Consider the following 12,973-nt stretch of genomic DNA (forward strand, 5'->3'; position numbering starts at 1 on the left):
CGTCCTTTTTATCCTGTAATATTGGCCAATGGACGTTGCTAACTTCAACTACCAATTTTGTAAAAATCTTGAACTTCATCCAAATTATGTATTATTTTCAAGGCAGCTAAATTCAAGTGCAACATATACATTGAGCTGCAAAAGTTTCTTATCATCTACATCCGATTTCACCTGGATAGATGCACGCTTGATAAAGCTAGTTAGTCTAGCGAAATATTGCGTTTATTTTCATCATTTTGTAAATATTTTAAACATTCTTATATTTACATACTAAATAGTGTGTTAAAATTACATTGTTAGGCAATCTATATATATATATTTATATATATAATTTTTCATACCGTACAATGTAAAGTATTCAACTGGATTTGACATAGATTTAAACAGTAGGGTATGATTCAATATACACATAGCAAGAAAGACATATCACCTCAACTCCAGATAATTTTTTTTTCAATCCACAACGTATATGCTGTTTCCCCTCTTTAATCAGTAAAAGAGAGGCGAAAGATACCAAAGGGACATTAAACGCATAAGTCGAAAATAAACTAACAACATTATGGCTAAAAAAGTAAAAGACAAACAGACAAACAACAGTATACAACACACAACATAGAAAAATAAAGACTGAGCAACACGAACCCCACCAAAAACTTGGGGTGATCTCGGGTGCTCCGGAAGGGTAAGCAGATCCTACTCCTTATGTGACACCCATCACGTTGCTCATATAATTCTGATAAGTTTGATTCAGTAGGTCACATTCAGGAGAAAAGGGGACGGTATTGTAGTTACGACAATTGGAACATATCCGTCGTCATCTGTGAAACAGATATTCAAAACGCTCAACCAACTCGTGATTGCGTCCGTAAAATTTACGAAGGGATAATTTCAACTTCACCACTTAGAACTTTTGGTTTAATAGCTTCCTTGTGAGCAGCAACCCTCTATCTAGTTTTGTAGATGGTATATCAAAATACACAGAGTACTTATATAAACGCAAAATGTATAATTTTTCCAATTCGGAAATTCTACGAGATAAATGATATAGATGTAATACACAAATTTTCAAGTTTCTGATTTATGATTGAAATTGAGTCATCGATCTCTACTTTCATTCTTTAAATTCCAGCCTAATTCCAGACATATTTAAAATGAAGAAAAAACAATTCTCCTATAAATTAAGTTCAACGAATTTTTATTTTCAATAAAGGATATGGGGTTTCCATCCATGACACAAAATCAATCACAGCAAAAAACTCAAAAAGCAAAGGAATACAGCTTTTATTGAGGTTCTTCATCTCAAAGTCACAATGAGGGATGCAACACGGAGCAAACACTCTCACTTCACTGCAAGTTTAAGACGGCCTCTAGCACCGGTTTGAGTACGATATAACTTTTTAAAACATAAAAGCATATACACCTCATGCACGGGAAACATTTTAACGTCCTCCACCTAGCACGAGAGACAAATTCTGTTATTAATAACCTATTATGTTGCCCCTCAAATTTATAAATTTTTATAAATCTATCAATTCCGAATTCAATGGTCGAATAGTGGTTTTATGATACCTGCTCTCCTTTATAAGCCAAATAATACACAAAATTGACAGTTTGTTAATACCGATAACAACTACTTCCAATTCGTCATAACTTTTTAAGGAATTTGGTTTTCCAAAAAGTTTTGAAAAATTACAATTATCTCCTAGACAATAGTCTTACTTCCATACATGACACTTTATTTGAGCATTTTTCGAAATTACTGTTTAACCTACTTATGTATTTATAAAACGGAATAATTAAGTAGAATGGAAACAGGAATATTCTTTGAGTAAGACACATGTCTGATTACTATCAGAACACGTACATGTTCCTAAAATAAGGAAGATATGAAGAGTTGTACAACCAGTTTAATTCTAGTTACACGAGGAAAAAGTGACCTTTCACACTCCCTATTCATGTGAAATAAATGTGCAAATTGAAATCTACAGCATAACCCGCAAGTAAAATACTCTATTAACATAAATGTATGTTACACTGAATCCTTTTTCATATGTTTTATACATACGTATGAAGCAGTATATCGGCAATTTAACATTTTAAGAATAGATGAATGAAAAGAAACAACTGTTAAAATGCAAGTGCCTTGTTACGATTATTGACTAATCTAACATGCGAAAAAACTAAAAATGTAGTGAACTCTGAAAAAAGTATCCCTTCCGATACTATAAGCAAGTATTGTAATCTCATTGTAATATTAAGGTAGGTGAGTTTAACATGTACGACCGGGATTTAATTCTTTTATATATATTCGCCGGTAGTATTGTACAACTCTGTAAAGTTGCATCAATATCAATCCAGCACGTTAAGAGGAGTTGCATTTATCATGCGAATGTAAATACAAACAGACGGACAGACAGACGGACGGAATAATGGAAAGGGTGTTTCTCATATACACTAACCAAATTTTCGGGGGTTTGTGTGGGTATAAATAAACAAATGATTTGTTTGAACGAAAGGCAGTTGTATAAAACGAAAAAATAAAATGAACATACAAATCAATTTAGTATAAAATACTTACACTAACTCTCCCCATTGGTCAAGTTTCAATTCTTCTATTAATTCATATTTTTCGTGTGAAGTGATTGACAAGAGATGGGCATCGTTCATAGCACAGATGGTTGCAGCATCATTCCATGTAACTTCGTCTAAATACAGGGTGTATTCGATCAAATCACTGTACAAGCCTTAAGCGAAATAAAATCAAATCAATACATTTGTGTTGCATATGATTTTGTTTATCGTTCAAGTTAAAACATTTTTTCTTATTGACCCGATCTTGAATAAAATACATCAGTAGTATACAGATGTTCAAATTGGAAGTATCAGTAGTCTATCGATGTTCAAATCTTATAATCAATTTTTCATATACAATTCAGATAAAAAAAAATCATACGAACTCCATCCGAATTCAGACTAAGTTAAAATGTCTAGATATAGGAGGGGGAACTCGATTGGTAAATATACATATCAGACGACAATTCTTGTTTCGTAAGATCAAAAACTGGGAACACATTCTCTCTTGATAATGATCATCTTATCAGCCAACTAATTTGTGATGGTGTCCGTAAAACCTGCGTAGTGTCGTTTTCAGTCTTTCATTCCAAAAAAATCTTACTTTCTTTAATTGATGATGAAAAAATTGATTTATTATTCTTCGATGATTTTTTTTATTGCCAATGGTTCCTAAGGTAATGGTGAAAGCAAAACGTTGCACACGCTGGATTCTCAATAACTGGTATAATCAAACTTTTAATATTCTCTATTTACATAAAAAGTCATAGCCTTTTAAATAATTCATCAAGACCCGTTTTTAAAGGCAGTGCTTTAATGCCTTTCTAGTTGCTGTGTTAATATTTCTTTCCGCGATATCCAACTTATCTACGTGGGGGGTCATTTAGCTCCAAGTAGATCCGGAAAATGTTGATTCTCTCCTCTTCTTATTGTGGTATAAAATGTTTTTTGTCTCATTTCATTTACATTGGGAAATAGAGAAACGATCATTGTGTTTTGTTAGTTTTAAAAACTTTTGATATATTTGTATTTTACATTATAAGCAGTCAACCGATTGACAAACTAGAATTATTTGAATTCCATGTGGAAAGAGGTCGGGTTAATTTCGAGTGTTATCTGCAATCTAGATGTTTATAAATCATTTCAGTCGTTGATATAATAATTAAAGGTCGACTGAACATGAATTATATTATACAATTTAAAGCGCATTTCTGTTTATGCACGCGAACCCGTCTAACGTTATTGTTATTTCGCAGTTATATAAAGTATCAAATTATCGTTCCTGAATAGGTGGCGCCGTGGTAGCCGATCCTGTACTTCAACTTCCGGTTTCTGCACTGTGCAACTATTACAGTTGCATTTTTAATTAACGATGCCAAGTACTTGTTGTTGTGTACCTGGATGTCATTTAAGAGGAGGACATGCATTTCCAAATGACTTAAAAAGAAGGAAAAGTTGGATCAACGCCATGACCCATACGCAGATTGGACGAGAACACGATGAAATCGTGGAGTCCATCTCAATCAGCTGTTGTTTGCAAGGCACATTTTTCTGAAAAAGACTACGTGTAGGAAACTATGCATGGTAAAATTTATTTTCTTTTTAAAATATATAGTTATATATGTAATCGCCATGCGAATAAACCAAAGTCAGTTTACAACCGCAATTATCGTTTTAGAATAAAAGGGGGTGGTTAATTCAAGACGTCATAATTTTTTGGATTACGATTCAATGAGATCTGCTTGCTACAATTATAATGATTTCTTACAAGAGGTATATCATACTGAGAATTATTTTAGCAGTAATTATGCTTATGTAGTAATGACAGGAATGCATAAGCTATGCCTCATAGACTTTCTTGAAAAATATCAATGACAATGTTAACAGGAACAACCCTGCAGGCACACTTTGTTGAATCAACGTTGAATCTTTGTTGATTTTAGGTTATACATTGATCAACAAATATTCAACATTGATTCAACGTTGACAATTCAACGTTGAAATTAGAACATTGTTTCAACATTGAATTAACATTGTGTTGAAACACCAATATTGAATCAACCTAGGCTAAACAATATATGATCATATATAAAACCCAGTAGTTGTGGATACCAGAATTGTCAAAAGAGAAGTATTGGGCACATCACAATTCTTTTTAAATTGACAACGATATTCACATAGAATAGAATATTCAGTAGATTGATCACTAATTGTCATGGTGATTATAGAATTATATATAAAACAATCGCAGTGTATATCAGCATTAATTTACTTCATGAACTTTGCACCCAAATAATAGAAATTCCCAAATTTCACCCCACCCCAAAACATAATAAATTAATAGAACCAGCTTGCATACAGAATCATACACGTAAATATAAATATTTGTGAATAACCCCTTCCCCTAAAAATATGCCCCCTTTTTCCGTGGCTGCTGATGTCAAATATCTTGTTTTCATTCCTTTTTTTTTCCTATTCTTTTTAACAATCTAAAGAGAAAGACGTATATATCAGTTTATAAACAATGGTTGATAACTTGTAATATAAACAACCGATAGATCTATTGGAATAGTGATTTTTAAATTTCGCGGCATTTTTAACATTTCTATTTTAAGACAAATTCAGATATGCGCATGCGCAGTTGTTTTTGTTGCCAAAGTTTGAATATCCGCTTTCGAGACCACAAGGTGATTCTACAGTGTTTTTATCAATATATCTCCTGTATACAGCTTTTGTATTTTATCGTAAGTATATATAAATTGTTGTGATTACAGTAAATACAGTATCGTATTTTAGAAATGTGAGCATATCAAGTTGTTATAAAAACTGTACTGAAAAGTTGAAATTTTACACGAGGAAAAGGGGGATGTTTAGCATGTTACCATTTCCGATTTACCTTGCAACGTCTCATGATTTTTTTATCGTTGACTATTTGAATTCATCATATGATTGAATCAAAAGTAAAAAGAAATGTTATCTTTATATACCTGTTCAATTCAGTTACACGAAATCTCACAAAAAGGGGGGCTTGAGTTGTTTACAAAATTGGGATGGAAAGGTCAGAAGCTATATGGCTCACCAAGTTGGACCTTTAATATTTTACCGTCAAAATTGAAGTAGTGTTTTGACAAGGTAATCAAAGATGAAGGGTATATCATATGAGGGTGGTAAAGAAATATTTGCATGCAACGTATTTGGCCTTTTTATTTCTCGTTTTCTTGTCATTGGTTTCGACATGCGTTATTTGTGTTTCCCCTTATTCATTTTCCGTGTTTCGTGTTGGTACTCTTAATTTCTCGTGCTTGTCCCACATTTGATAAAAAAAAGTAAACCGGGACTAAATTCCAATTCAGTCTGGATTTTTAAATTATGTGTTCCCAGGATATCATGGATATTAATTGCTATCAAGTTATGAATAAATTTTTTTTCAAATCGGATGCAACTAGCAGACGGGAAAAGGTGAACGCAGGGTCTTCCTGTCCGTTATCATGACTGTGTGATCTCCAAGAACGACTGAGTAATAACTGCTAGTACTTTTTCCTTAACATTTACGATTTTATTTCTCGTGCTTCGTTTATCCCAATTTCTATTTTCCGTGCGACGTTTTGGGGATACTTATTTCACGTGTTTTCGTGTTAAGAATCCCCCTTTACAACCCTTGTATATGTCAATCGGACAGATATCCATGCAGCAGCACAAGTAATACAGAAAAAGACATATGTGGATAAACCTTCAATTTGTTCAAGTTAAAATGTAGTATTTAGGATTTTCTTGCAGATTATACCTTCTGGTCTATATAAAAGGAAATGTAGTTGAGATTTAGATGGAAGTTAAACTTTCATTTAGTTTTCATGAGTTCTTATGCTTTTGATTTATACTTTAAATATCATCATAATGAAGTTATTAATAGTTAAATGTGTTGAACAATATTAAACTTGACAATGTTATAACTTTTGATTTTGTAGATGTCATCATGAAGACCTATGGAATCAAGGAACAACAAGTGTCTGACCAAACAACAACCTTTCTTAAATGGGCTCCAAAAAGACAGGGTGGGAGAAGAAAGAAGTTGAAGTTTTCACTATTAATAAATAAATTTATTTTAATTTTATCGTATTGAATATTTCTCTATAATCAGTGGTTGGACATTAGAATACATGGAGTAGGAACAGCAAAATTTATTTTATATTTTGATCACTCAGATATTTAGAATAGACATTTGGCAAAAATATGTGTATTAAGGGTTGTGTGCTTTCAAAAATTAGATCAATATTTCTCTATGATAATTAGTGTTTTTATATGCATATCATTAAATGTTAAAAAAATCTTGGGGGTTAGATTATGGTTCGTAGGAAAGCCCTAAACACACATATTTGTTATTCAGTTGATTGGTTGTTGACATCATCATGGTCAAGCCATGCTCTTATCACAAGAATGTGGTCTCTCAGTTTTATTGTTGAACATTCTTCTATGAGTAATTGACAGTCAATGGTATATATTCAAAGTTTTTATTGTTGCCTATTGTTAACAAGACAATCATCAACCAAAGAACATTATTTAGATATCTTTGGGTCACTATACAGTCTTCAACAATGAGCAAAAGATCACATCATGTCAAATATGACCAGGCATTGATATTATTTAAAGTTTATCAATTTTTTTCTGAGATTAATTTTTATATTTTGGTCTGATGGAGTAGTTATTGGATAAAGTTTCCTGCGGCAGAATGTTGCTATGACATTTAGCATGTAGAGGGCCTTGAGAAGACACTAGCTTGAATATTGCTACAGTATAAAATTATGGAATGCAACACACAGAAAATACAAGATGAATGAAACTGAAGTTTTAGGTGGAAACACAGTTGAACACAACCACTAACCAATTTTGATTCCATGTTGAATATGGTATTCACCCTGAATTCAAGGTGAGTTATTGGTTTAAACAATGTTGAAGCAACCATTATTCAATATTGATTCAAAGTTGAATATCAACGTTGATTCAACGTAGGATTTCAACGTTGATACAAATTTGCAAAATCTAATAATAATTCAACATTGATTCAACATAGAAAATAAACATTGATTCAATGTTAAATCAACGTTGTGTGCCTGCTGGGAAAACAATGACATGCTCTCATCTATATTATAGTTATTTAGGTACAAACAATGTATGTTTGTTGCATACGTCTCTCATTGTTTGTCCTTTGGATTTACATAACATACATTTTGATGTACATTGAATCAGGCTAACATAGTTTTATCCAGATTGTAATGAATAAATCTAGTTAATATTTTGCCAGGTTACGAGTACAAAGGAATTATAGTTATCTCGTACCATTGTAACTCGTACCAATGTCAACTCGTACCACTAAACAAAAACTCGTTCCAATGCAAACTCGTACCACTGCTAACTCGTACCACGGTAAATTCATACCATTGTAAACTCGTACCAACTTATTTAAATGCATTCAAATGGTGTTTAATGATGAATATATACTTTAATTTCACTCAATACCTCTTAAGTCTGTAAAATGTATATAATTTGAAATTACAATAACCAATTTGTAGCTAATTTTCCTTGTGTAATTGGATAGAGAAAACCGTGGCAGATTGGCTTTGTTGTCTCCCTTGAATAGACTCTTTTTTAAACTTTTACTGACAACTATTTGATTTAATTTTTAATCATTCCAAATCAGTAACATTGAATAGATTTGGGTATTTTTCTATTGTTTCTAAAAGGAATTTTATTTAATGAAAGAATTTATTGATTGTGTTTTAAAGGTTTAAAATTGTTTATGACCAACAGTTAGAAAGTATGAAATTTATTTTTATACAATATTCAGCACATTTCAGCAGAATATGACCATGCTTATATGATTATACAAGTTGATTAGTTAAAGATAAAAAAAAAACAAGTTGATTAGTTAATAATCAACCAATAATCACACAATCAAAGGAATTTAATATATTTATTAGCATGGTAATTAAGAAATTACATTTGTATTTTTGTCTAAGTTTTCATTAAAATCTGGTATAAATTTCAAAGATATTTTAATTTTTTGTATAAAGCTTAAAAAAAAAATAATCATAAAACATTTGTATTTTTGTCTAAGTTTTCATTAAAATCTAGTATAAAATTCAAGTAATTCAACTTTTTTTATTTAGTTTACCAAAAAAAAAATCATAAAACTTTCGTATTTGTGAATATATTTTTAATGGTACGAGTTACCAGTGGTACGAGTTCTGATTGGTACGACTTCCCAGTGGTACGAGTTTACGTTGGTACGAGTTAACATGGTACGAGTTTACAATGGTACGAGTTAACTTGCTTCTGTACAAAGTATGCATTGCTAATGGAAGTTCATTTAATTATCAAAAAACTAATGTTTTATAACCTTTTTCAGGGCACAAACCCACCATACAGAGACTTAAGTCTACTGCCAATCCCAGCCTATTTTCCTGGACCAAGCAAGAGACTGAATCGTCCGCAAAAAGAAAAATCAGGGCAGTTTCCTGTGAAAACAAAAGAACTAAACTTGATGAATATTGTAGTAGAAATCTAGAGGAAAGTTTTGATTGTAAAGTTGGTTTTCCTGAAGAAGTAATTCATACTGCAGACAGGATTTATGACTGTCCACCACCAACTGCCGAGCTAATGTTGAGCTTCACAGATGGAATTACGCAAACACCATCAATGCCTATATTTTCAGCAGAGAATTTTGAAATGAAGACACGTGACACAGCCATGCATTTTTATACCGGTTTAGAGTTGTATACTAAATTTTTATTTGTTTTGACCACACTTGGTCCAACAGCACATTGTTTGAGATACATATATTTTCAAATTGATAGGGTGTCATTTGAAAATCAGTTTTTTTATGACTTTGATGAAATTGATGCATTTAATTATACAACCAACTTTGAACTGTCTAGATTCTAGATTGAAACTAGTGTTAAGAATATTGTGTAAACATGGATTGTTTTTATGTCTAAACAGTGGCGTGAGGCTAACACTTGGCCATTTAGTGGTTTAGTCAGGTATTTTTCGCCATCCAACTTAGAATTAAAGTTTCCTACAACTTGGATTATTATTGACAGCACAGAATATCCCGTGATAAAACCTAAAGCTCCTAGAGCTCAGGCAACCTTTTCATCATATAAAAACAGAAACACTGAAAATACTTGTATGTTCGACACCTGGTGGTTTAGTCAACTATGTGTCTAATGCATATGTTGGTTGTACCAGTGACTGTGAAATAGTTGAAAGATGTAGAATAGTTCAATTATGTGATCCAGGTGACAGTGTGATGGCAGACAAAGGTTTAAATGTGCAAGATTTGTTTGCTCACTTTTTTCCAAAAAAGAAACAGAATTAGTTCCAAAACTCTTATACGGGATAGAAAAGTCTCCAATTAACACGTGCACATAGAGCTAATTATTGGACTTGGCAAAACATACAAAATTCTAATAAATCCTATGAATGGAACTGAAACAAAACTTTCATCTGAAATAACATTTAGTTGTTTTATGTTGTGTAATTTTAGAACTTGTATTGTGCCAAAGGATGCATAAATAAAAGTGACGCAATGAAGTTTGTTCTGATATATATATATAAATATTATTTACAATTACATGCACATGTAAATTGTAATGCATATAAAAATAAGGAGATGTGGTATGATATTCAGTGAGTTTATCGAACCAAAGTGCATAAGAAATGGGTTAAGCAGTTACAGGTGTTACTGTCACCATACAATCTCCAACAATTAGAAAAACTTGTACCGTGTAAAAAATTTCAGAGATCTTACAACTAAGTTTTGTTGTCTCACCTTGACTTTGGTGAATTGTTTATATCTGTTGATGTAAATATAAAAAAGAAGATGTGGTATGATTGCCAATGAGACAACTCTCCACAAGAGACCAAATGACACAGAAATTAACAGCTATAGGTCACAGTACAGCCTTCAACAATGAGCAAAGCACATACCGCACAGTGAGCTATAAAAGGCCCCGAAATGACAATGTAAAACAATTCAAACAAGAAAACTAACGGCCTAATTTATGTACAAAAAATGAACGAATAACAAATATGCAACACATAAACAAACGACAACCACTGAATTACAGGCTCCTGACTTGGGACAGGCACATACATGTACATACAGAATGTGGCGGGGTTAAACATGTTCACGGGATCCCAACCCACCCCCTAACCTGGGACAGTGGTGTAACAGTACAATATAAGAGCGAACTATAAAAATCAGTTGAAAGAGGCTTAACTCATCAGATGGATAAATACAAATACAAGTGGACGTGGCCGGGTAGTTGTACATCCAAATAACAAAAAGACACTAAGTACAGATCTGAGAGTACTCGCATTTACTGACAGCTAGTTCAAAGCCACAAACAACTGATAAAAAAATCTTGCATCTAAGACTAAATTATCAATCCGTAAGCTCCCTTTAGAATTTTATAAATTTTAGATTTTACATTTCTGAGTTATTGGATTTTATTCATTAAAAAGGGGGGGATTTTCCAGTTTTTGGACAACAACTCAAAAATTGCTTTCAGCAGTTCGCATGAAACTTTGGTGAATTATTTATAGCTATTGATGTAATCTCCCTATTGATTTTCATAAACTTCAAATATGACATTGAGAAGAAATTGAACTTTATTTGTTTATAGTCTGGCAACAGATTTATTAAGTATTGCGCAACAGCACAGTGTATTGCACAACAGCAAGAAATCTTTAATTGAATATAAATTCAATTCATATAACCAATTTCAAGTTCTTTGACTACATTTATTCAGAAACTATAATATGTCAAATATTTAATTACAATCCAAATTCAGACCTGTATCAAGCTTAAATATTGTGTCCATTTTTGCCCAAACTGTTCAGGGTTGGACCTCTGTGGGTGTATCCAGCTGCCCTCAGCGAATCAGTTTATTACTTAATTAAGAACTCCTTTTTGTCGAGCCTGCGACTTTTGTCGCAGAAAGCTCGACATAGGGATAGTGATCCGGCAGCGGCGTTAGCTAACTTCTAAAAAGCTTTATATTTTAGAAGGTGGAAGGTCTGGATGCTTCATACTTTGTATATGGATGCCTCATATTACGAAGTTTCCGTCAGTCACATGTCCAATGTCCTTGACCTCATTTTCATGGTTCAGTGACTACTTGAAAAAAAAGTTAAGATTTTTTGTAATGTTGAATTCTCTCTTATTATAAGTAATAGGATAACTATATTTGGTATGTGCATACCTTGCAAGGTCCTCATGCCCGTCAGACAGTTTTCACTTGACCTCGACCTCATTTCATGGATCAGTGAACAAGGTTAAGTTTTGGTGTTCAAGTCCATATCTCAGATACTATAAGCAATAGGTCTAGTATATTCGGTGTATGGAAGGACTGTAAGGTGTACATGTCCAACTGGCAGGTGTCATCTGATCTTGACCTCATTTTCATGGTTCAGTGGTTATAGTTAAGTTTTTGTGTTTTGGTCTGTTTTTCTTATACTGTATGCAATAGGTCTACTATATTTGGTGTATGGAATGATTGTAAGGTGTACATGTCTAGCTGGCAGGTGTCATCTGACCTTGACCTCATTTTCACGGTTCAGTGGTCAAAGTAAAGTTTTTGAGTTTTGTCTTTTTTTCTAATACTATATGCAATAGTTCAACTATATTTGGTGTATGGAAATATTTTATGATCTATATGTCAGTCACGCAGGTTTTTTTTTTACCTTGACCTCATTTTCAAGGTTCATTGTTCAGTTTTAAGTTTTTGTGTTTTGGTCTGTTTTTCTTAAACTATAAGCAATAGGTCAACTATATTTGTTGTATGGAAGAATTGTTAGCTATGCATGCCTGCCTAGCATGGTTCATCTGACCTTGACCTCATTTTCTTGGTTCATTGGTCAATGTTAAGTTTATGTGACAGTTGTAATAAAGCTTTATATTTAGGACTATCAACATAATATCAATGATTAGTAAAGAAGGCGAGACATTTCAGCGTGTGCACTCTTGTTTCATTCATAAATTACTTTATACTTGGAAATATAATTTTGCTTGGAGTTATAGTTTCTAAAAAAAGTATTGTCATTGAAAGAGTTGACATGTTGCAATGTACATTTATTCTACATAGTTCTATGGTACCAAATCAACAGTTTATATTAAAGAAAGAAGTCAAAGGTTTCACATCATAGTTTAGTTACATACATTTTTTTTGTACCTGAGGTCGTTGAATATAGATCATTATATAAATAAGGAGATGTGTTATGATTGCCAATGAAACAACTATTATCCATACATTGTACTTACCAGTAACAAACCACATTTGCAAAGTTGAATAAAATACAGTTGATAACATTTACTTATTACTTAAAAAAAAATGCCAAACTA

General features: G+C 32.4%; 1 protein-coding gene and 1 long non-coding RNA gene across 2 annotated transcripts in view; one reads left to right on the forward strand and one right to left on the reverse strand.

Moving 5' to 3' along the window:
• Positions 1-12,973, reverse strand: part of LOC127735831 (uncharacterized) — a 54,776-nt gene that overhangs the window by 10,948 nt on the left and 30,855 nt on the right. The window contains exon 3 of the mRNA XM_052246219.1: positions 2,579-2,744. Coding sequence (XP_052102179.1) covers positions 2,579-2,744 — 166 coding nt within the window. The remainder of the gene's footprint in view (positions 1-2,578; positions 2,745-12,973) is intronic.
• On the forward strand, positions 4,951-6,682 carry LOC127735851 (uncharacterized). The gene is made up of 2 exons (XR_007998605.1): positions 4,951-5,315; positions 6,537-6,682. It is a non-coding gene; the product is annotated as an uncharacterized LOC127735851 (long non-coding RNA).

The sequence above is a fragment of the Mytilus californianus genome, unplaced genomic scaffold, assembly GCF_021869535.1.
Source record: "Mytilus californianus isolate M0D057914Y unplaced genomic scaffold, xbMytCali1.0.p SCAF_3, whole genome shotgun sequence".
Lineage (NCBI taxonomy): Eukaryota > Metazoa > Mollusca > Bivalvia > Mytilida > Mytilidae > Mytilus > Mytilus californianus.